Genomic DNA, 26,126 nt, shown 5'->3' with positions numbered 1-26,126 from the left:
TGCAGTTTTTCAATTCCCAGACTTTGTTTCAGCTTAAAGGTGGAGTGGGCGTGGGGTGGGGAGGGGGCGTAGCAAGGCAGAACACTCACAAAGCGCTGGGCGATCTGCTTTCTCTCGCTGGGGTCTGCCAAGGGGCACACACACAAATCTGAGACCGAGACCCCTGAACAGGGCGTGAGGGTGACCAGCATCAGAAGGGTCCCCTGGCAGCTTTCCAATGGCAGCTCCAAGCAGTTGGCTTGCTTGAGTGGGAGGGCTGAGATATCCACTTTACACCTGGAAAAGTTACCAGAAGCAGACAGAAAAGCGATTAATGCATGGCGGCGCGGACCCTCCAAAGCACCTGATTTTCATTTCATCCCCCCACGAAACCTCCCGCTGTCTGGGCACTGGCTGGTTGAGCAGTGAAGGTTGCAGGGGCTCCCCTGGCTGCTAACACTCCCTCCTGGCGCACCACACCCTCAGTAAAGGAGAGAAAGATGTCAAGAAACAAAGAAAAGGCCGCGTGGAGAAAGTGGCAAACGAACTGAGAAGCAGCAAATCTCTGCCAGGTAAAGTCTGCAGAAAGCTGATGAGATCAAAAACTAGGAAGAAAAAAAGTTTCAGAGTTTCAGCACTGTGGATGCGGGCTCTAGAAGGCTTCTCGGGGTTGTGTCTTTTTTTTTTTTTTTAAACCAGCCAAGAGAATAAGAGACATTGGTTCAAAAAGAGGTGAAAAGACAGGAGCCTGTGCAAGTGGGAGAGGGTTAATGGAGAAACCATTTTCTTCCAGATTAATGCCAACTGGCGAGATTTTATTTAAAGAAATGTGTTAAGGTGTTTTCCTAATAGGCACCGTTCTGCGGGGTTTCCCCAGGTGGGTTTCTGTTAGACAAATGGAGCATGAAGTGCTGTTGATTGATCCCATTTCTGCAGCACAGCCAGAAAAGGCTGCACCCATCTGCTATAAATTGCATGTTTTCCGCCTCTTAGCAGTCAATGTTCTGGTGATGTTGAAAACCTCAAACACATTTAAATACAGAAGCAAACACTGAAAGGGGGGGCTGAGGTGCTAAGCCATTTATTTGCTTTAACACGGAAAATCCTGGGGTTGCTTGGACCACACTCGCTTCGTTCGTGTCCTGGTGGGTGAGGTGGCAGGGCTGAGTGGAGGGAGGGCGGGCACTGTGTGGTTTGCGTTCCCATTCGCCATCTCTAGTTACTAAGTCCGATGACTGTTCAAGACTTTATTACAAACACGGACGCACCGCCTCATAATGTCGGACAATAGAGTCTTACCCCACATCATTCATGCACTTTTGTAAGTTTGCAGACAATAGCCAACAGGCAAACCCACCTCATATATAAAGCCATCACAGTTTTGAGCCACATGGATATGGAAAAAGTTCCAGTTAAATAAATTTGAAAGAAAGCTTGCAATTCTTTCCCAGTTAAAGAGAAAAAACTACCAATATTAAAAGTCTATGCCTATTTTTAGTACAGAATAAAAATATTTTTACAGTAAGGGATATGTACCCATAAAATTAAATTTATGTGGGTATTTATTTCCAAATTACCAAAAGTGATTCCAGTTATAAGAAGAGGTGGCAATTGGAGCTTTTACATGTAATAAATTCATCATGTGTTTCTACTGGAGACATTAAAAAATATATGCATATATATTTAAATAACCCTCTATGGTTTGAATCAAAAATTTTTCTGTAGCAGTAAATAAGTTTACTACTGTGAACAGAGGGGTTAGTAAATTTTGGCAAGTATATGAGTGGGGAGTTAATTTTGCTGGGCAAGAAATGTCAAAGTGCTTTAACTGCGCCATTTCTACAAAACTGCTGCTGCTGCTAAGTTGCTTCAGTCGTGTCCGACTTCGTGCAACCCCATAGACGGCAGCCCATCAGGCTCCCCCGTCCCTGGGATTCTCCAGGCAAGAACACTGGTGTGGGTTGTCATTTCCTTCTCCAATGCAGGAAAGTGAAAAGTGAAAGTGAAGTCGCTCAGTCATGTCTGACTCTTCGCGACCCCATGGACTGCAGCCTACCAGGCTCCTCTGTCCATGGGATTTTCCAGGCAAGAGTACTGGAGTGGGGTGCCATTGCCTTTTCCGCCTACAGAACTAAGGACCTGAAAATTCTAAATAAGTATAGTAGTAGTACATCTGTTTAAGAATATTTGCTAAGCATTATTTTACACTGTTATACACACTTCCATTTAATAAAGCTCTTTCTATGGAAGGATGAATAATCCAAATTTGTTTAAGACTTTTCTCTGGTGGTAACCTTAAATAGGAGAGTATTTATTTATTTACAGCTTTCTTGAACAGAACAGTTTACTAATTTAAACAAGTGTGAATCACATCAAACTAAACATTTGGTTTTGTCTTAGAAATTACACATTTTCACAAACTTTTCAGTCATTTCTGCCCACTATGAAACTTTTGCACCTATCTCATATTTAAAGTTTATTTTGATAACAAAGAAAGAATTCCTATACAAAAAAATAGCCTTGCCTATTTTAGATATAAGAGCTACATAAACACCAGATAAGGGAATTTCAGGACAAACCTAACGGATTCTACATTCTCAGTTAATTAATGAGTGAATTCAATCAAATGCTTACTTTTCTTTTCTTAGTGACCTGAAAGAGCAAATTAAATTGATACATTGGCATCAGGTCAGTCAAAATTAAACCTTGTCCTTTTGTACATGGATTATGACTCCTGTCTCTTAGGGTCCCCGTCCCATCATATGAATTAATCAATTCTTAAAACACCGATGTCTTTAGTCTTAAGAATTAATGTAAAGCGACCCTCTCCCTAATGTTAACCACCAACTCTAAGGATGGCTTCCTATGAACTTTCTAGAACTGAAGTGCTCTCTCCCCATCTCTTCTATCCAGCTGGCTGCCCCCTTCAATTCCACATTCTGGAAGAAAGGAGGAAAGAAGGGAGTAAGGAGAAATGACTCTCATACCAAACCCTTTCCTTCAGGTCTCCTATTTTTCTGTGTCAACCTCTGTCTCCATGCCTTCAGCTCATCTTCATGCGGAAGGAGAACCAAAATGCTTGGGAGGTTAGTCAGAGGCAGAAGAAATACTTACATTAACCCCAAGCTAGGAACTGGTTACTGTACGACCAGCAAAAGCAATGGAAGAAAAGAAAAAAAAATAAGGACTTTTCTTCCAGAATTTCAAAACACTTTTACCATAACACTCAACTGAATCTTCTGAAGAGAGGTGAGTATCATGTGAACAAAATGACCTTCCTTCAGGTGCAAGTAAATAAAATTTTTAAGATATAATTATTCTGAAATACAGTCACCAAAGACAAGTTTAATACAAAAATCTTAAAAGGAGACTCTGGGCTGCTTCGTTCATTTTCTACAGGGTATCACATTCTACCCTGGGAAAATACTAAATAATCTGGCCAGCGCCGCGCCTGAAGCACTAGCCAATCTGCTGTTCTTTCCCAAGACTTTCTATTACCTGTTTAGTAACCAGGTGCAGGTGAAGTGCAGAGCTGGCCCCTGAGGATGCCTAGAAGAACGGATCCAGCGCAGATTCCTCGCAACGCAAGACACCCCCTCCTCCTTCCCTCCTGCCTGCTCATTCTTATAAACACTACTCACTCACTCATCAATTCTAGAATTTCACAGGTATTGTCATATATTCTCTTTTCTCTTTTGTAGCCTCTAAATTCCTTCCCAAACTCTACCCAAATGGCAACCTTGTATGAGGCTTGATGAAAACTAAGCTTACTACTCTAGATGCAAATTTTCTTTGAAAAATAAACTCCGTTTTTGGATATGCGGTTTAAAAGGCTCTCATAATTAATGTTCCAATTATCATTAAAAACCACACCAACATTAATAAATGATGGGGCACGAAGATCATTTTTTCTATGAAGGGCCAGAGAGTAAATACTTTCAGTTTGGGGCTACATGGTCTCTGCTACAACTACTCAACTCTCCCCTTGTAGCATGAAAGCAGTAATAGGCAATGTAAAGAAATGAACAGTGCTCTTTTCCAATAAAACTTTACTCAAAAACAAGCAGCCTTCTGGACTTGACCCACGGGCCCTAGTTAGGTGACCCCTGATCTAAAGAAATGCTAATCATTCAACTGTGATGAATTACAGCAGGGGAAGTATTTAAAAATTTTCCCATATCAGTAGATGACAGTACAGACACATTGATAAAGGTATCAGAGATACTGACCTACAAACAATTTAAAAGAAAAAATACCTGTTAACTCATCATAGCCCAAGAGACTCTAGCCAACATATCCAAAGATGTGTTTGTTAACAAAAACCGATGAAGCAATAAAACTTATGAAAATGTGCTGAAAAAGACAATGTGGAAAACACGTGTGCAGAGCGTCCGTGCAAAACACATGAGTAACGAGCATTAGCCAATCAGGTCTGCTCTCAGGGTGTCTCATGAGCAGCTCCAACGGCAGGGGGAGTGACCACGTATGGACCATAATTCAAAAGGTGCTACACACCGGCCCTGAGGGGACCAGGAACTCATCATTCTGAAGTCAGGTCGTAGATCATTCAGTCCATCAGAGGTCCACTGTGGTAACAAGTGGTGAATAGAAAGGAGCGGGGCACTGGTGTGTCTGGGTCTAGCCAAGTCCAGCCGTGGTTCACGGGCAGGATATGGAATCCGACGGCTTTGTGACCTCACTTCCGCTTTCCGCTCTAGTCTGATCGCGTGACATCACCACTCTAAACATTCCTTTCAAGTTTCTCAGACGTCTTCTCCCTCCTCTCTAAGTCTCTGCCCCTGTGGTCCCATCTTCCTGAAACGTTCTTCCTCCAATCTGGTCAGGCTAACCACCACCCATGTTACAGGTCTCAGCTGAGACACTCTTCTTCCAGAAAGCAGCCCACAACCTAGTGCCTAAGGACAGGATCCACACGTGAACCCCCAGCTTTTGGTAGGATGTCTGCTACACAACATGCTCAGTGTTTGTTGAGTAAAATGAACAAACAAAATGAATCCTAGTGGCAAAATAGAATTCAAACACTCCAAATTATAAAGTCAGTGTTTCTCTTTTGTTAACCAACTGAATATCTTGTAGGGTCTATTTCCTCCTTTATATAAAAAAGAAAGGGAAAGAAATATATGTATGGATACCTCTCAGATTCAAATATCTGCATTTCTATTCACCTGGAGAAAACAAGGACTAAGTTACTTTTTTTTTTTTTTTTCCCTCTTCAAGTTTTTTTTTTTTTTCTCTGCATATATTAAAGCCAGCCTCTCCAGTCCACAGGCAGTTAATGTGCTGATTTAGCATTGTTTCTGACCTTCTGTTCCTGTCTTTCTCCATTAATCCCACCTCATTTTAATGTTTTAATTCAACACATAATTTTTACCATATCAGTCAGCCAAACCTGCTAAGTTCCACTTGCCATGATAGCTTTTAACCTCTTATTCATTACCATAATTCTATGTTTTATATTATAGACTGGTCAGCTTTTAACTTAAATGCAAGGGGGCAGAAAAGAGTCCTAGAGTTTTAAAAGCTGTAAATCTCAGAGGCTAAGAATGGAGGTGAACAGGAAGCAAATGGTGACTGTGTCAAGCCTTGCTGTGAAAGCAGATCAGCGACATGGGGTGCGATCTGTCCAAAGAAATACCCTGATTCTCCTGCGCATCGGAGTCACTGGTAAACGGGCAGCACATCAGAGCCACTTTCTAAGGTACCACATGGGACTCAGGATTGGCTCTGCAGCAGCCCAGTTAAAATAAGCTTGTGCAATCTCATTCTTAACTTTTCCAAACTAAGTCTGCGTGCATCCATGCATGCATGCTCAGTCGTGTCCAACTCTTTGCAACCCCGTGGACTGTAGCCCACCAGGCTCCTCTGTCCACATAATTTTCCAGGCAAGAATACTGGAGTGTGTTGCCATTTCTTCCTCCAGGGAATTTTCCTGATTCAGGGATTGAACTCACATCTCTTGCATCTCCTACATTTGCAGGCAGATTCCTTACCACTGGCGCCACCTTGGAAGCTAGAATATTCTATAACAAATTAATCACCAGAATCACAGGGAAATATAAAATATATTTTAAGAAAATGGTATGATTATATTGAAATGGTACAGGTTGACAAGAAGATTAATTTATATTTCTACTCTTGCCATTTTGTTTAAAAGTTGGAGCAGGTTATATTTAGCTTTATTTCTTACTCCTCCTAAAAATCCACTGTTTCTGGACCATAGATGGACTCAAAAGACTGTTTTTTTTTTTTTTCTGTCCCATGAATAGTAGACACCCTGTATTGGGGGGCGGCGTGTTGGTTTGCCCAAGCACCTTTATCTCACTAGCCCTGACCTCCTCAGGAGCTACCTGTGGCTTAGCAGAAGCCCACAGGTGGGCCATAAGGACACAAGGAATTTCAGAAAGCTCCCCATGATTCAGAGAGCCTGGAGGAGGCTGGCTGCCGTGGTGGTTGGGGAGGCGGGACAAGGCTGAACTATCACCAAGTTAGCAACCCACCAATGCCAACACAAACGCCAGTTATGACAATAACTGACCACTGCCCGGGTCTACCACCGTCCACAGCTACAAAACCAGTTCTTGAGTCAATAAATATCCTCCTCATCACATCCTGGAAGATAGTCACTGCTCACTTCCACCAAAACACACACACACACACAAAATCTCTGTTTTGATTAAACAAAACTGAGCTGAATTTTAACCAGTCATATTACAAATACTTAAATAGCACAATTTAGTTGTGGGGATCTGTAGTTATTCTCCCAAAGGAAAAAAAAAATCTCAAGATTAATAGGAGCAATAATAGCAACCAACCATAGACATGGTTGCCAGTTGCCATGATGGCCTGCAAGTTGGCTGAAGACCCTGTTACACAGATGGAAAAAGCACAAGAAAGGCCACTGCCCAAGGTCTTATAGCTTGCAAGTGTTGTGGTTACCAGACAGCCCAGGAAACACAACTCAGAGTGTTCTGTCCCTTCTCTCATGATGCCTGCCAGGGGAAGCTTCAGTAGGGGAAGAGTTTCTCACAGAGACCGTGCAGAACTTTAAACTGCTATCACCATCCAAAGACAAATTATGAGACAGATCTGAGAACATTCAACATTGCCAAGACCCTCCTGACACAATGAGGTATTTCCCAACAGTTGGGGGATAGAATAACTGATCCTTAACAATTACAACAAAGAACAGGAAAATAGAGAGTGAACCCTTTTATGTAAGAAGGAACAGTAAGTAACAGGTCTGTGATATCCATATGCAAACACAATCTCTTCTTTCACTATGACAAGCAGTGGTGTATTTTAGGGGAAGTCTCACCCCACCTGGAAGTTCACTCTGGGTAACACTGTGTAGTCAAAGCCCAAGAGACACTTCTGTTATCTTCTGTCCCTCAGGAGAGGAAAAAGGAAAAGGATACCCAAAAAAATTCCTTTAAAGTCCATGAAGAGGAAGGGCAGAATGGCCACTGGGGCAGGTAGACATCTAAGTTACAAACAGGAAATAGCTCAAATAATAAATGAAGACCCAAATGACAAAACATGGCAAAAGAGGGACATCTCCAATTATTTTCTGTGTCTGTAAAGAAACTTAACGCTCATTTGAAAAAGCATTTCCTACTATGTGAAGGAAACATGACGGCACGGTGACACACAAAATGAAAGGCCATTACTCTCTGCACCTACGAAAATAACACACGGGCCATCCATCACTGGGGGCTCAAAGGCCATCCTTCAGATAACGCTGCGGGACACAGAGTTCTCTGCACTTGGGCACTGACGTGACTTATCCGTGCTCCGCTGGCTAGCACCACGCGTCTGAGCCTTCTGCTGTGGGTGTTGGCAGCACACAGCGGTGTCGCGGCAGTGACCAGGGTGGGAGGCACTGAGAACACGCAGGTGTCTAAGTTATCCTGTGGAAACGGAGGAGCGGGGAGACTAGGAAAGCACCTGACAGAGAAAAATCTGTGCATTCTGGACCACAGGAAGACCTTTCTCCTGCGCAGAAGAGTGACAGGGCCTAGTTTGGTGCCCCAAACCACAAATCTAGCCCTGCAGATCTCCAGGGAAGTATGGCTACTACCTACCAGAGCAGCAGAGAACTGGGGTTGAGCAGGCTGCACAAAGCAACAGAACCGGGACCACAACACGCGCACGGCAGGAAGAGCGCCCCCAGCAGTGGAACCAGGACCATGACACGCACACGGCAGGAAGAGCGTCCCAGTCTCAGCCGGAGGCAGCCTGGCCTCCTAGCCAGTGTTTACACGGACGGATGAACAGTGTGGGTGCATGTGCGTGTTGCACATGATAACTGGGCAACAGTGCTGCCATCAGGTGGCTGAGAGCGCGGATCATTAAGTACCTGGGACAAACCAGACCGTTCTGTCGACAGAATGCCACTGCAGACAAGCATGGGAGGAACATGCCATGGTCTCCAAAATTCCTCTTGTCTGTCTCAGGATAAGTTACTGAGATGGGATGGGATCAAAGGGCAAGTCGCTCAGTCGTGTCCGACTATTTGCGACCACATGGTCTATACTGTCCATGGAATTCTCCACGCCAGAATACTGGAGTGGGTTCAGTTCAGTCGCTCACTCGTGTCCGACTCTTTGCGACCCCATGAATCGCAGCACGCCAGGCCTCCCTGTCCATCACCAACTCCTGGAGTTCACTCAGATTCATGTCCATCGAGTCAGTGATGCCATCCAGCCATCTCATCCTCTAACGTCCCCTTCTCCTCCTGCCCCCAATCCCTCCCAGCATCAGAGTCTTTTCCAATGAGACAACTCTTCGCATGAGGTGGCCAAAGTACTAGAGTTGCAGCTTTAGCATCATTGCTTCCAAAGAAATCCCAGGGCCGATCTCCTTCAGAATGGACTGGTTGGATCCCCTTGCAGTCCAAGGGACTCTCAAGAGTCTTCTCCAACACCACAGTTCAAAAGCATCAATTCTTCAGCACTCAGCTTTCTTCACAGTCCAACTCTCACATCCATACATGACCACTGGAAAAACCATAGCCTTGACCAGACGGACCTTTGTTGGCAAAGTAATGTCTCTGCTTTTCAATATGCTATCTAGGTTGGTCATAACTTTCCTTCCAAAGAGTAAGCATCTTTTAATTTCATGGCTGCAGTCACCATCTACAGTGATTTTGGAGCCCCCCAAAATAAAGTCTGACACTGTTTCCACTGTTTCCACATCTATTTCCCATGAAGTGATGGGACCAGATGCCATGATCTTAGTTTTCTAAATGTTGAGCTTTAAGCCAACTTTTTCACTCTCCTCTTTCACTTTCATCAAGAGGCTTTTGAGTTCCTCTTCACTTTCTGCCATAAGGGTGGTATCATCTGCATATCTAAGGTTATTGAGATTTCTCCCTGCAATCTTGATTCCAGCTTGTGCTTCTTCCAGTCCAGATTTCTCATGATGTACTCTGCATGTAAGTTAAATAAGCAGGGTGACAATATACAGCCTTGACGTACTCCTTTTCCTATTTGGAACCAGTCTGTTGTTCCATGTCTAGTTCTAACTGTTGCTTCCTGACCTGCATACAAATTTCTCAAGAGGCAGATCAGGTGGTCTGAGATTCCCGTCTCTTTCAGGATTTTCCACAGTTTATTGTGATCCACACAGTCAAAGGCTTTGGCATAGTCAATAAAGCAGAAATACATGTTTTTCTGGAACTCTCTTGCTTTTTCCATGATCCAGTGGATGTTGGCAACTTGGTCTCTGGTTCCTCTACCTTTCCTAAAACAAGCTTGAACATCTGGAAGTTCACTGTTCACATATTGCTGAAGCCTGGCTTGGAGAATTTTGAGCATTACTTTTCTAGCATGTGAGATGAGTGCAATTGTGCGGTAGTTTGAGCATTCTTTGGCATCGCCTTTCTTTGGGATTGGAATGAAAACTGACCTTTTCCAGTCCTGTGGCCACTGCTGAGTTTTCCAAATTTGCTGGCATATTGAGTGTAGCACTTTCACAGCATCATCTCTCAGGATTTGAAACAGCTCAACTAGAATTCCATCACCTCCACTAGCTTTGTTCGTAGTGATGCTTTCTAAGGCCCACTTTACTTCACATTCCAGGATGTCTGGCTCTAGGTGAGTGATCACACCATCATGATTATCTGGGTCATGAAGATCTTTTTTGTACAGTTCTTCTGTGTATTCTTGCCACCTCTTCTTAATATCTTCTGCTTCTGTTAGGTCCATACCATTTCTGTCCTTTATCGAGCCCATCTTTGCATGAAATGTACCCTCTGGAGTGGGTAGCCTTTCCCTTCTCCAGGGGACCTTCCCAACCCAGGGATCGAACCAAGGTCTCCCGCATTGCAGGTGGATTCTTTACCAGCTGAGTCACAAGAGAAGCCCAAGAATACTAGGATGGGATAACAGCAGTGAGAAGAACTGATGTTTCATGGCAACCGCCTCTGCTAAGCATTCTACACAGGAAAAAAGCACTGCATTGGGTTTTGGGTTAGCTGGGGCACTGCCTATTTTGGCCCCTAAATTCCTTGCTGATAGAAAAACATAACATCTCTGGACCTCTGGACTTCCTCATCTGTAAAATGAAGGGGTTCTACTAGATGAAGGGCTTTCAATCTTTCGTGTTCAGCAGTAAAACTCTTGCCTGGAACAGAACCCCACCACAGAGCACAGGTAAAAGTGGAGATGCTCTGGTTTCAGAAGAAACTTGATTATCCTGAAGGCTGGCCCCAACGCATCTCCCTGAACCCAGGGCTCCAGAGAACTTGGCTTGAAAAAGACCACAAACAGATGTTGAGAGCCCTTTAAATGCTGTATTCTAAATTTAGGATGGGTGGACAAACTGGATGCATATTGGCTGAACAAAACGCAGTAGTTTGGAAGAAAAAACTTGGGTGTTTGAAAACAGATAATCCTGAGTCTCGCATTCACTACTCTGCCAAGATTCTCAGCACTCCATTCCCTCATCTATAAAATAAGGATAATATTGTGAACTTGCAGCCTTTCCAGAAAGATCAGAGATGTATGCCTCCACCAGCATCTCCTTCATGCTTAAACTGGGGCAGCTATGATGCAGGCAGAATCGCATTTAACTATAGTCTTACTATAATCCTATATGGAAACCATTAATACTTACAATATTTCTCATTATATACAAGTGAGCACCTCAATTAAGTTGGGAAGGCCCAAAGTATACAAATAAAACTGATCTGGCCTCAACAGGTTTCATTATGATTTGCCACAAAGTTCATAGAGGATAATGGAAAGGTTCCATCAATTTGGGACACCTAGCTTCATGGTGTTGCTGAATTATTTGGTATTTTCACTAAATAGCAAAACCAAACTCATAGGGTGCATTGGAAACTGATACCAACATTTCCCAAAGAGTCTGAGATGGGACATTATCTTTCTTTAGAGAATCCCTGACACATAACAATTTTCTTCTGTTGTAATCAATACTAAACAGCATATACCAATTAATAAATGAAAAAGTCTTCCCCGGGTTAAGGTCCAGCTAAGTTATGGCTCCTTGGGGTGGGAATATGAGGTTTTACTCTAAGCTCAACCAGATAAGGACAATGCTATAGACCAGCCTCATGCAGACACGTCTCCCACCATTTAGAAAGCAGAAGAGACTCACGTGCCCAAACGTTCCTCGTGCTTTTTGCTGTCCTTTCCCCACACTTCAATGTCCAAAATGCCCATCCTGTCAGAGAAGTAGTGAAAGTCAAACTGTTCCTGCCACTGCGGATTTGCACTCTTACACAGTGTCTAGAAAACATGCAGTTATAATATTTATTTTCTTAAAATGTCATTCATCACTATAGCAGCTATACATTCATTTATTTCTAAACAGCAGGAAGGCGATCATAATTATGGTTATGATCACTCTTACACAGTTAAAATTTTCCTTGTTGAAAATGAAAGGCATGTCAAGGTTTTAAGAATTGACAAAACATCATACTCTTTTAGCTGACCCCAGATTCAGTCATTTATCCACCAAATTAGAAACAGCATTGTTATCCCCAAAGAAACAATCAATGTTATAGGTATACAAAATATATATTTTTGATACATGGGTAATATTTATTACACATATATAATAATGACTATTGAGCTGCACTCTCTATATAATATTATATCTCAATAGACATTTTATAGCTGTTCTCTCTTACAAAAGATACTCCTAATTGGTTAATCAAATGGAAATAACATTTTTATTGGCACATCCATTTCAGCGCTGGCTTAAGAACTATATAAATTAACAATTTGGGATCTTAATTAACATCTGTCAGATGCATTACATGAGAAACCCATAACTTGTATGTGACTGCCTATTTCTAAATTCAAGTTTCCTGAATCCAGTCACTGGAGTCAGAGGAAGATTAGGAAATTCCACTACAGCCAAACCTAAAAATGAACATGCATGGTTGGAAAACTCCACAAGTGTTTCCATGTTCTCCAAGAGTGATTTCAAACTGCTTATGTGTTTGATTCATTGGCAAGACTTTCATTTCTGTTTCGTTTACACAGAGATTCAATTTGTGAAGAAAAAGTGAGCAAAAATGCGGGCCACTAAATACCAGGAACTCAGGGCCAACGATGAAATCCTGGAGCCAAGTTTGCTTGCATGGGAAAAAATGAACTGCTTAGACCTCAACTGCAGCCAACACCATATAACATCATCTATGCTGTTCTTCATCATCGTTGAGTTTAAATATATCAGATCACAGAATTTAGAAACTATGCAGAAAAAAAAAGCCCATTTGATCACAACTTAAGCGCAATATTCCCCAAGGGGGAATGCAGCAGATACTGGACTCTTTCTACACTTCACCTTAGCCTAAAAGGGTAAGTGCGCTTAGTGATGAATAATTTTTCTATAAATCCTTACCCTGATGCTGGATGGTTAAAGGAATCTTAATGGAGAGCTGTGCTTATCCTGGATACACTTTTTGTGAGGTACAGCCTAAAACTGCCTGCTTAAAATTATCATCTGTACATTTTGGCCATAACTTTGCTTCAATTTTTTCATTTCTCATAATCAACAATTCTGCAACATGAGCTTCGGTTTTCTGCTGCTTGCACTGGAGTAAATGACCTTTAATATTTGATTCTGCACTGAAAATTGTGCAGGAGAGACAACCTCCTGCCCCGCTAAGTCATTCTGTAACTAGTCTGCTTCAGGTAAGTCCGCTACCCTGGAAAGCCCCACCTGCAAATACCCTCGGGCCTATTTTCAAAGTCTTCCACTCTGATGTTTTTCTTCCTATGTGGCTTTTGGCAAGTGACTTAACTTTCAAGTACCCTAGTTCCCTCAATCCATAAAACATAGGAAATATTCCTGTCTGACAGTTATGTAAAACTAATTAATTACCATGGTTTGGAGACTAGGGTTTTTGAAATAAAAACCACACCGAATTACTGAGATTAAAAATTAAATGGAATTTGGATCAGTGGAATAAGATGATTGATTTTTAAAGACAGCTTAAAAAAAAAAAGCTATTACTTTTGTTCAAAACAAATCACTTTTAATACTTTTAGATAGCTTTAAAAAAAATCAGAGTACGAAAACAGCAGTATTAGATGTCTATTTTTGGTGTTCATACCAACAAGTTAGAGAAAGCCAGGAGTGTATAATTTTGAAAATATGTTTAGTTAGTTTAACTCAAGTATTTTAATTCAACTATAACATATTACACTATTTTATTTTTGTAGGATTTTTGAAAACATTTAGTAATCGTTTTCAGCACAATCTCTGAAACACAGTTGTTTATTTTCAAAATGAAAATAAGCCATGCATTCAAATCTATTGTTTAATAAACTTTCTCTAGCTCCAGTGACTATATTAAAATAAATGACACTAAACAATCAAATGCCCCATATTAACAGACAGCATCTGTACATTTATTTTGTTTTCTGGGGTGCTCCTAATCCACACAGGAGAGTTAAAAATAAATTTTATTCTTGCAAAGTTTAGAGGGGGAAAACATACATTTTTTTTTCCATTGTTTTCATCTTAAAGACATTGTTCTCCTTAAGGAATTGACAGAACTTACCTTACTTTTATACCTCTGATCTCCCAGTTTTAACTGGACAAACATCTCTGCCATGCTTCCGCCTGAGACATTCCTTCCTTCCAACAAAGTTATACTTATAATCCCGTTCCAGAGTTGGTTCTTTTTCAAGGACTCTGAGAGCCGGAGGTTGCGTATCAAAGAGGACTAAAGCAAAGAAATAAAGATGACATATAAACTTGCTGATAATTCTTGAGTGTGACTTTGGTGATCAGAGGGGGTGGTCCAGCTTTCAATATTCATGAGAAATAGCACTCCCTGCCTAGTGCATGTGTTCATATTCTTCACTGGTTCTGCAAACCTGCAACCACAGCTATGTGACTTCCTTCTCAAGCACTGGGCTTGGAGCCTCCAGTGAAGGATGGATTCAAACAACACTGGCACCTCGCACTGGCCTCCCACCCACACGTGCTCTTCTGTAGAATCTTCCAAATGGGCCTTTGGCTACTCTGATAGTAGGAAGGGAAGAGAGGCATTCTGGGAAACGGAGATATAAGAACCAGGCACTGCTCTGCAGGGAAACAAACTACCTCTGGGCATTTCGAAATTACGGCTTTCAATTTATCCTTCACACTTGAATCTGTCCCCACCTCTCTTTATTTCTTGTGCTCAGTCACTAAGTCGTGTCCAACACTTTTGCTAGCCCATGGGCTTCTTTGTCCATGGGATTTCCCAGGCAAGAATACAGGAGGGGGTTGCCATTTCCTCCTCCAGGGAATATTCCTGACCCAGGGATCGAATCTGAGTCTCCTGTATCTCCTGCACTGCAGGCAGACTCTTTACTGCTGAGCCTTATCCCTTGCTGCTGCTGCTAAGTCGCTTCAGTCATGTCCAACTCTGGATGACCCCATAGACGGCAGCCCACCAGGCTCCCCCATCCTTGGGATTCTCCAAAAAAATGGAGAATCCCCCTTAGGGGACAACAAAAAAGCCTAATTGTACTGCAAGATTCACAGGTCCAGAGACAGATTATAATAGGCTTGACAGCCAAATGAGCTTTGCAGATCTGGTGGGAGGGGAAGGTTGGATAAAGAACACAGACCAGGGCCTGGGACCAAGTAAGTGTTCAGTAACTGTTACCTTATTTTTTTTTTCCTTTTCTACATCACACACAGCTTAAACAGAATATAGAAAAGGGCAAATATCCCCTAGAATTAAATTATGAAGAAGACAAGCACACTTTATTTTTAATGTTCATTATGTAAATCTTCAAACACACACACAAAGAGACCAGCACAACCAACCTCCATGTGCTTATTCATCACATTTTGTCATCTTATTACATCTTTCCCTGCTTCCCTAATGTTTTCTCTGGCTGAAATATCTGAAAGCAAAATACTTATCTGTTTTTACATAAGCACCATGCCATGATCACACTCAACACAAGTAACGTCTATTCCTTTAACATTGTTAAATACCCTGAAGGTCTCGACAGTGTCTTTTTATGGTGAGTTTGTTTGAGTGAGAATCCCTGACCCGATCTACAGGCTGTGTTTGGTTGGCAGAATTCATTCACATTCTCCACTCAGTACGTGAGATGGCACGAGGGTGGACGGCTTAATTTGAGGGAGAAATAAATGGGCTGAAGGACGGAGATGGTGTCGAGCATCACAGTAGAGCAATGAATTTCTAACACTATATATTCATTCCTGTCATCTGCTCACTATATCTTTGAGATCATTTAGGCATCAATTTGCTTGGACACCGGTTACTCACAATTTATCACAACGAACGGTATGTCAGTGCCGGGTTAATTACATGCCAGCTTACCTCATCCAACACACGTCACTCCACCCCTCTTAACAAATGATGCAGTAATGCCAAGCGTTTGGGTCATTTTATGATTTCCTTAAACAAAGCTATTTTATGGAAATGTATACTCCCAATTTCATATCTGTGTTGCTTTTCTTTGGAAACTGGAATTCACACACACACACACACACACACACAGGTTTGAAGATGCAGATACAGAACAGGAAAGGGAGACGGGAAAATAATTTGTTTAAAAAAGAAAAAACCCTCTCCTCTTGAAAACAGGATCAGAAGTTGGGTTATACAAAGAATACATTCAATCATGAAAATCTATGAAATAAGGTTAAGTAACTTTGTATTTGGAGAAGGCGATGGCATTTGTTAAAAACAATGCATACCATCAGAATGTATAGACAGGTACATATATAAATACGTTTGTAGCTGTGTTTATACTCTATGTGTGTGCATACAGATCCTTTTAAAACATTCTCTAGCTTACCAAGCACACAGGCGGAAAACTTCCATCTTTAAAAAGAAAATGAGAATTTGATTCATACATCCTGCTGCACTTTCTTTTTTTATGTTTCTTCTTCTTAAAGTTTGACTTGCCAACCAATAAGCTGAAGCATGACCTGTCCCAGGGCCATGCTTCAAAGTTCCGACAGATATATTCCTCCCTAAACACTGCAACTATTTCAAAATCCTTTTTATAAAGAAGGGAGTAATGTCCACAAGGGATCAAAGGGCATCCTACAGTCTGGCAATTGCCTAAGAAAAATGGCAGTGTTTCCATGAAATATGCCCTAAAATAATTTTGTGGCTTGGTATGTCCTAATTTCAAATTGGATGTTTATCTTGGAAAGGCTTCTATCTAACTTGTCCATAAAACAGCCCCACTTAGCTCTATGAGCTCTGTGAAAATGGAATCCAAAGCTGGTTATTAACGGGGCCCAGAGATAGGTTCCATATGGCGGAACAGCATGGGAGGGCAAGGCAAAGGCCTGCACCAGGCCCAGCTTGGCTGGAGCTCCTGATCAATCCAGGGACACTCGTTGCATTACACTCTAACATCTGGATTATTGCTTGTAATGTCCCTGGGAAATATCCACTTTCCATCAAAGCCTTTATCTATCTCAGTCGGACTTTGAACATTTTAGCATTTAACGCAGTCATGTTTGATGTGATGGACTTGCTCTTCACTGTCCAAGATTTTTTTTCCCTTGCTAAAGGCGGGGTAGGAAAAGAGAAGTGTTTATTGCACAGTTCACAGACAGAAAAGGACACAGGACCTTTATTCTACGTATTTCTAAATATTTCTGCAAAGCCCTCTACAAGGTTATATCCAAAAAAAAGTTTCATCTGCAAGCGATGCGGTCTAGGATGTGAGCATGAGCTTTAAACACGTTTCTTAATCACTTTCACATTTCTCTTCCACCCTTGAGACTTGTGATGAGGTTTAAGAGGCAGGGTCTGGGGTTGGGGGGTGGCACCTGGGCCATTCCCGTCTGTGCTCGGATGCAGAGCTGGGTTCTCCGGAACTTTTGCGTTCCTCAAACACCCCCATTCTCCCCACCATAAATCGACTCCTCTGCACTCACTCTGTTAGCTCAATAGCTCAAGTTTTCATGTCTGTGCCCGAGCCCTGTAAGTGAAATTTGTCATCTTAATGCAGCCTGGAATGTGAAAGGAGAGAAGGAAATGACCCATCAAAGGGAGAAACCCACCCCACCTAAGCTGAAACAAACACCGGGAGATAGAGCAAAGCTTCTGGGTCCTGACCCTAATTTCTCAGCAGACATAATGGATAAAATACAGCCCAGCAGGGTTTTGCTATTTTTCTCCTTCCTCCCAGAGGATCAGAAACTTTTACTATTTCTATGTGGATTCATTCATCGGCTCTCTTCCATGGCCCCCACCCGTGGCAAACCTACTCCCAGAAAGAGTGACTCTTTCCTGAAACATGCAACTTAGTTATGACTAAGGGAAAACAAGTTGGGATATTTAACTTAGAAACATACTAACTTTCGTAAAAAATGAAACAGATTCCAAAACATTCATTTACTCCCAGGTCATGAAAATTTCACAGGAAGGGAAAGAAGAAAGGGAGAAAGATGGAAGGTACAGGCTGTGGGGCTTTTCTGCTCACTTCCAGCAGGTGGAGAATACTCAGGAGTTTCTGGTCTAGGAATAGACTCTCCAAACAGTGGATGGGGCTTTCCTGGTGGTCCAGTGGTTAAGAATCCACCTGTCAATGCAGGGGATGGGGGTTCCATCCCTGGTCTGGAGAGATGCCACACGCTTGGGGCAACTAAGCCCATGTGCCACAGCTACTGAAGACTGCTCACCCTCAAGCCGTGCTCCACAAGAAGAGAAGCCACTGCAAGGCGAAGGCCGTGCACCTCAACTAGAGAGGAGCCTCCGGTCATCGCAGCTAGAGAAAGCCCATGCATAGCAATGATGACCAAGCAGAGCCCAAAAGAAGAGAACAGTGGATAGATTTGCCTTCCAGGGAAATAAATTTTTTAAAAAAAGGATTACACACTGGCAAACATACATTATTGGAGGATTCTGGCCAAGCAGCATGCTGTGAAGATGGCAAAGCGGATTCCAGGACAACTACTCAGCATGGTTACAGAGGAAACCCTAGGATGGTGGACGTAACAGCTTGATGTGTCTGTCCATCCCAAGCCAGGAAGAACAGCAGAAAGTCAGGTATAAAGAAGGATCCTGACAAGGAGGCACAGAGTCCAGGAGCAGGGGAAATACCTACAGTCATCAGAAGCAATGTGATAGTCAGTGATTGCTGTTGTTTAGTCATTAAGTCATGTCTGACTCTTTGCAATCCTATGGACTGTAGCCCACCAGCCTCCTCTGTCCATGGGATTTTCTACGCAAGAATACTGGAGTAGGTAGCCACTTCTTTCTCTAGTGATACCACCGTTCATAATTAACTATGCCAATCAATACCCCTGGGTAACAATTCAAAGCATTCCCTTGGGTGGCAAAAAATATCAAAACATTTTTAAAAAGTAAAATTAAAATTAGGGCCACTGAAAAAAACGTTTTTACAAGGTTTTCCCAGTAGGCCTACCTTAGTGGCACCAATTACTGTACGGGTACTTTTTAGATCATCTCAGTGATGGAAATTTAAAAATACGTGTTCCCATGTTGCCAATACATCTTATTCTGATTCTCATTAATTATCTTTCCTGAGTCACTGTGAGGAAGTAGAGAGTCAATGGAGACAAATGCATAAACAAAAATGAACTAACTTTGTAAGCAAATTGAAGAGTAAAGCAAGATTCCAACTATATTGTCAATGCTTAGAAAAACGAAGGGAGCAGTCTATAAAAGCTTTCCATGAAATATTCCTTTCAAGCTTTTTCAACATGTAAAAATACTGCTCATTGTCAACAGCTTTTATAGCATGACATGAGAAGATCCATATACTCATGCAACAGGCTTCCAGAAAGCTCCTACTTGGCAGTTCCTTGTATCATCTGAAGAGAACCCTGGAGGCATAAATTCTCCTAGAATGACAAACAAATTTTTGCATGGGATATAAAGCAAGCCTTTTAAATTTCCCACAGAGGCATGGACATGGAAGATGAGACATATTTACAGATGAAAACTATATCATAGTTCCAAGGATATGAATCATCTGTGTGTGCAAAGATATTAAAGGATTACATTATTTTTTAATTAAGAGGGACTATCCTCACTCGATGTTTGAAGTTAAAAATTAGATTATGAGAAGATTTTTAAAAAATTGATAAAGTCTATAAATACCCAATGACCCTCAGGGTTCTGGACTGAGGAGGAAAAAGATGACGGCCATGTGAGTAAATAAGGTTTCCCTTTTCACCCTGACCTCTAGGAAGCTCAAAATTAAATGGTTGGTTCATCTGCGATAATCATCAACTAGTATTTCTTTTTTTTTTATCTTTTTATTTTATATTGGAATATAGCCAATTAACAATGTTGTGATGGTTTCAGGTGGACAGCAAAGGGACTCAATTATACATATACATGTATCCATTCTCCCCTAAACTCCCGTCCCATCCAGCCTGCCACATAAGAGTGAGCAGAGTTCCCTGTGCTTCTGGAGTAGGCCTTTGTTATTTCTTGATTTGCAGGCCTTAACTCTTGTAGTCTGTATTTCTATGGCTCTCCTTCACTTAAAATAGGTCAAGGGGACCCCTAAGCAGGACTAGGACTAGGGTGAGGCGAGAGAGGCATTCAAACATTTAAGGAGGTGTTCATGCTCAGGCTTCTGTGAGGGTAGGACTGGCCCCAGAGCCGTCTCACGTTTTATCCCAGGCACCTCGCCTGCCTCACTCTAACCCCAGGAATCTAAAATCCAGCAGCACTCCCTGAAGTTCTACAAGGCCTGCCCCTCTGACATCCCTGGCTTCATCTCCTATTTTCCCAGCATCCCACACCACCCCCTAGTCCACATCAGTGGTTCTCAAACATAAATATGCTTCCAGGTCACCCAGAAGGCTCACTAATAGGTGGCTGGGTCCCATTTCCAGAGTTTCGGATCTGAGAGGCCTGAGATGGAGGCCCAGAAATATCTGCATTCAAATGATTTCTACTGATGCTGCTAGTTGAGAGAGCTCAACTTTGGAACCAACACAGAGTCTGAAGTGCTTGCCACACACATTATTTTGTGAGTGTCATGTCTCAATGAACTTCCTCCTCCTCACTTGGTGAGATTCACTCCTGTCTCCTTTCACTCAGTTCTCCAGCCTTCAACCCACCCCACCCACCTGCAAGGTCACGATAAGGGTCTAGTCTCTGAATACCCCACCTCTCTACTCTCAGCTCTCCTAATCAGATCAGTTCAATTCAGTTCAGTTGCTCAGTCTTTGCGATCCAATTGACTGCAGCACGCCAGGCCTCCCTGTCCATCACCAACTCCCAGAGCTTGCTCAAGCTCATGTCCATCGAGTCAGTGATGCCACTCAACCATCTCATCCTCTGTCATCCCCTTCTCTTCCTGCCTTTAATTGTGCCAGAATCAGGGTCTTTTCCAGTGAGACAGTTCTTCACATCAGGTGGCCAAAGTATTGGAGGTTCGGCTTCAGCATGAGTCCTTCCAATGAATATTCAGGACTAATCTCCTTTAGGATGGACTGGTTGGATCCCCATGCAGTCCAAGGGACTCTCAAGAGTCTTGTCCAACATCACAGTAGAAAAGCATCAGTTCTTCAGTGCTCAGCTTTCTTTATGGTCCAACTCTCACATCCATACATGACTACTGGAAAAACCATGACCTTGACTAGATGGATCTTTGTTGGCAAAGTAATGTCATTGTTTTTTAATATGCTGTCAAGGTTGGTCATAGCTTTTCTTCCAAGGAGCAAGCATTTTTTAATTTCATGGCTGCAGTCACCATCTGCAGTTATTTGGGGGCCTAAGAAAATAAAGTCTGTCACTGTTTCCACTGCTCCATCTCTTGAATACTGCATCAGTTATGATGTCCAAGTCTTACTAATCTCTGAAGTCTCAGGACAGCATTCCTGCCAATATAGTATGTGCTCAGTGAGAGGGTTTTGGACAAAAGTGATTCTAATGTCACTGAGATGACAGATTTGTGAAAAGCGGCTCTATTCTTCTGGGCTGGAGATACACAAGATTTGAGAATTCTAATAAATTCATGGCCTTAGCTAAGCATGACTGAGGCCCCCAGAAATGAGGAAGACCTCTAGAAACTATTCTGTCTAGCATAATGCTGGCCTAGACTTCATAACAATGCAGCAGAAACATCAAGGTTAAGATATTCAGCAGTGTTACTTCTAGATGGAGAGGGAGATAATAAGTAGGTAGATAAGGGATAGATAGGCATAGAGATAGATTAAAAAATAGGAAGATATATATAGATAGGAAGATAGAAATAAACAGATATATGAATATATATGGCTGTTTGGGATATACCATCCCCCGATCCTTTAAATTTAACCAAGAAAACAAAACAGTAAAAGGTGATACTATGGATAGGCATTCGAGTTCAGTGAATAATGTGTGAAAATAAAAAACAACAGAACAAAAAGCACTCTATTAATTGGGGAAGCAGTCCAGGCATGATACTCTCATTTTGGTTCCACAAACAGACCACACTTCTCGCAAAGGGTTTTGCTTGTACTACTTCCAGGACCAATAGTGTAAAAAGGGTGAAATTGGTGAAATAACTCATCTCACCAATAGTGAAATGAGTTCAAGTAGAGAAAGAGGTGCACTGACAGAAGGCATTTACCTCTCAGGTGGAGAAGAGGCATTTCTTCCACTTTAAGCAGCTTCTTCTCAACTCAAAACTATATGACAGACAAAACCACCATCAGAACTTCCTTCTGGTTCTCACCTGGGCTCTGCTCACCAAGCACATCAGGACAGACAGACAGACGGGTGTATAGATAGACAGGCAGACAGACTGAACAATCTTCTTTCCAAATTCTTTGACAGTCCTCTTTCAATTTAAGTTTCCCCAACTTCCCCGGTGGCTTAGACAGCCTAAAATCTGTCTGCAAATGCAAGAGACCTGGGTTCGATCCCTGAGTTGGGAAGATCTCCTGGAGAAGGGAAGGGCTACGCACTCCAGTATTCTTGCCTGGAGAATTTCATGGACAGGCTACAGTCCATGGGGTCACAGAAGAGTCTGACACATCTGAGTGACTGAGCACACAATATATTTAATATAATCTAACATAACATAATATAATACAATGCTGGGATGCCAAATAGAACATATGAAGAAAAGCTAAGGTTAGCGACAGCAGGAAGTGGCCAGCACTTTTAGGCCTGTGTTGGTGGGGGGGGGGGGGGGGGGCGGGGAGAGGCGTGGTGCAATTTTCTGTAAAGTTCCAGGTAGTAAGAATTAGGCTCTGTCCCAAGTACTCTGCTCCGCCCTGCCAGCCAGGGGCAGTGCACACACCGATGAGCACAACAACATTCCAATCAAATTGTATTTGCAGAAGCAGATACAGGGTTGGATTTTGCATTCAGGCTGCAATTCAGTGATCCCTGAGCTACAGGGAGAAAAAGAATAAATGCTCGGGTCAGAGGTACCTGGGAGAAGCAGAAACCACAGCAGGACTGGCTAGTGGAGGGGGCAAAGACAGACACCACATGAATCGGAGAAAGGGGAGAAAGACCCTGACTTCTCCCTCGCCCCACCTGCAGCATCCTGCCCCTCCCTCTCAGCCAGTCAGAGGCCACCTGGCAGAGGGACAGGAAAATGCTGTCCCTGCAGTGCTCAGTCTCTGTGACAACGCAGGAACCTTGCTAAACGAACACGAAGCCGAACACAGCAAATGGTGGAACCACTAATCAACTAATGTCACACGGAAAAAAATGTTGCCCTACACAGCGATGTCTTTTACCTGAAGCGGCTGTCGTATAACTGCATGAAACAACAGGTCAAAAGAGGAGCCATATGACAATAAATACTTGGTGCAAATTATCTAAAATAAAGAAAACCCGTAACTCAAAGGGCACATGGTCACCCATAATACTGTCCCAAATCAAAGGGGGGTGTGTACAGTTGCAGATTTTCTGAAGACATCAGTGACCTACCAATTCCACATTTTATTATCATGTTTCTATCCCATTAGACTGTTTGACATAAGAGAAGTAACTGCTGTTAATTTTCTAGCACTGTAACTGTGATATACATTAGAGAGGAGGAAGGTAAGGAAATAGATCTATTCACAGAAAAGATTATGCAAAGGAAATATCTGAAAAGCAGCAGATATCTGATTCAGGCCCTTTTAGATCAGATTTGCAGCTCTCTCTTTAAAATGCTCACTTGAAGGTAAACAAAGGCTTTTGCATGAAAGCTAAAACTACTTTCACAGGCAATTTCTACGTATTCACTGTATTAAAACCAAGGTCAGTAACAAAACCCAGGAAACGGGGTAGTCCTTGGTATTCCAGTGGGTAGGACTCAATCCTTGGTCAGGGAACGAAGCCCACAAGCCGCATGCTGCAGGCAAAAAAAAAAAAATATATATATATATATATTTATATTTATATATATATATATTCAAGGAAACGCTTTAGAAGACAGTCCATAAAGACTGCCACTCTGGGTGATGCAAAATTATAAACTTATGAGTTTAAGAAGCAGTTATTTAAATAAAGTTATTATAAGAGTAAGATTGAGGTGAAAGAGTCAATGACATTTTATAGGTAATGCATCACTTAGAACTAGCAAAATTTTATACACTCAGATTAAATAATCTTCTTTATGTTAAATTTCTGCTTTCTAGTTTTTAAATGGAAATCCTAAAAAAGCAGTTTATAGTTTAAAACTACCAAGAGAGACTGATCAGGGTAATTTAACTACTTTTACAAAGAGTTAATCACAGAGACTATAGATTTTCCCTGTGACTCACTTTTATGAGCTAAATTAGAAGTTATCTCACTTTTCCCTCTATAACTGCAGGCTTTAAGTAGCAAAAAGTCACCCTAACAATTGAAATTCTGCACCAATCCATAAATTGCATCTCTCACCCATGATCATAAGTAGCTTTCGGTGACCTCTATTCATCAAAGGTTTTACAAAACACTGTGTACTTGGCGCAGGCATTTATTAAGTCTCTGAGCCCGGTGCCCTGAAGTCAAAATTCTAGAAACTACAATGAGAGGGAAAGAAGAAGACAACAACGCAGTGGTAAGATGCCACTTCGCAGCACAGACATAAATACTGCTCTCCAGGATCCTCTGTTCCTTTCATAGTTTTGATATCTTTATCCTGGCCGGCAACATTTTTTCTCCGCTCTTCATTCCTTGGGCCATTCTTCCTAACCTCTCCTGTCCTCCCTGGACTCCAATATTCCCCAAGCTCACAATTTTTCTTTCTAGCCTTTATGTTCTTCCACAAACTGCCAGCGCTCTTCCACAGGCCGGAGCTCCCTAACTAAAGATGGTTATTGATGTACAGTACCAGTGTTTTAGTGCAGCAGCAGAATCAATAAACGAGAAAATACTGCTTTGTCAGGTTTCGCCGGAGCATGCTGGGAAACTTTACTGCTCTGGATGGTTACAGCAACGCTTAATACGCGAGAGGGAGAGCCAGCTCCCTTCTGCGGAGAGAATGATGTTCTCCTACCCTCTAGTGACTATAAAGGAGTAAGACAAAAGTTGGAGGGATTTTTGAGACGGCTTCACATGATTATTTACTGCCTCTTAATTTTATGTCTAAAAAGAACCAGAGTTCTGAAAACCCAGGTAGGATTAAAACAAAGCTAAATTAAAAAAAAAAAAAAAACTTAGCCTGGTTATTTTTAAAGGGCTCCCAAAATGCAAAGGATATACATTTTAGGAAGAGTCAGAACTTTGATTCCTCTGGATTTTAAAAAGCAAGGCTTAGAAAGTTTGCCTTCCTAAATGACTACTCAGGTTACGGATCTCTCTCTCTTACATACACATGCTCTTGTAATGCACAAAATCTTTGTTTCAATCTCCTTATTTTACAAAGAAGTAAACAACTACAGGTTAGAAATGAGAACTGGTATACATCTGTGTACAGGTGTGTGTGTATAAATAAATGCATATACAGAGCTTGCCCACGCACCCTCCCCTAACACACAGACCCATCACGGGCACCTGCATCTTGATTATTCCTCTTCTGGAAGTAGCAGAGCTGAAGTAAGTTACACAGAGTTTTGGGGGATTTGTTTACATTACATGAATTTTGACATTTAGTCACTTCAGTGACAATGTGTTACCTTCAGAACCTGATGAATTGATAACACATCCCTATCTTCAATTGCACACAACTATTTTTCATAGAGAAATCTTTAAAGAAACACTCACAAAAATAAACAAATAAATGGTAAAATAGAAATAGCATAAAAAAGATTTATAAAATATACCACATATTCCTCTAAATCTTTTCATTGCCCTTATAGTACCAAAATTAGCTTCTACCTAATGGTAAATAACTTTCTAAAGGACTAAGTCTAACTGCACTGCAACTACAAATAATTCAAGCTTAATGAAGTGTAACATTCTTTTTTTTAATTTATTTCTTTAATTGGAGGCTAATTACTCTACAATATTGTGGGTTTTGCCATACATTGACATGAATCAGCGGTGTACATGTGTCCCCCATCCTGAAGTGTAACATTCTAACATGGCCAGCACATATAAAAGTTCACCTCTGAAACAAGCTAAGTCTAACATCTGACTATGCTGTTATTAAATGAAATTTAAAAGAGCGTGTGTTTCCTTTTTATTCATATCAGCAGTCAGAAGGAACAAAAGCCTTTACATGGAAAGGTTGGATAGTATCATTCATGTCTACGTTTGTCTT

At 41.8% G+C, this 26,126-nt stretch overlaps 1 protein-coding gene across 1 annotated transcript in view; it reads right to left on the bottom strand.

Moving 5' to 3' along the window:
* The window catches only part of MCTP2 (multiple C2 and transmembrane domain containing 2), a gene marked incomplete in the record, with an annotated part of 246,278 nt that overhangs the window by 130,351 nt on the left and 89,801 nt on the right, over positions 1 to 26,126 (bottom strand). Inside the window, 3 exon segments of the mRNA XM_045163827.1 lie at positions 90 to 276; positions 11,620 to 11,750; positions 14,039 to 14,203. Of these exon segments, the coding sequence (XP_045019762.1) occupies positions 90 to 276; positions 11,620 to 11,750; positions 14,039 to 14,203 (483 nt within the window).

The sequence above is a fragment of the Bubalus bubalis genome, chromosome 20 (assembly GCF_019923935.1).
Source record: "Bubalus bubalis isolate 160015118507 breed Murrah chromosome 20, NDDB_SH_1, whole genome shotgun sequence".
NCBI classification, from domain to species: Eukaryota; Metazoa; Chordata; class Mammalia; order Artiodactyla; family Bovidae; genus Bubalus; species Bubalus bubalis.
The sequence above is the reverse complement of the archived record's forward strand: the minus strand, read 5'-3'. Positions and strand labels throughout refer to the sequence as shown.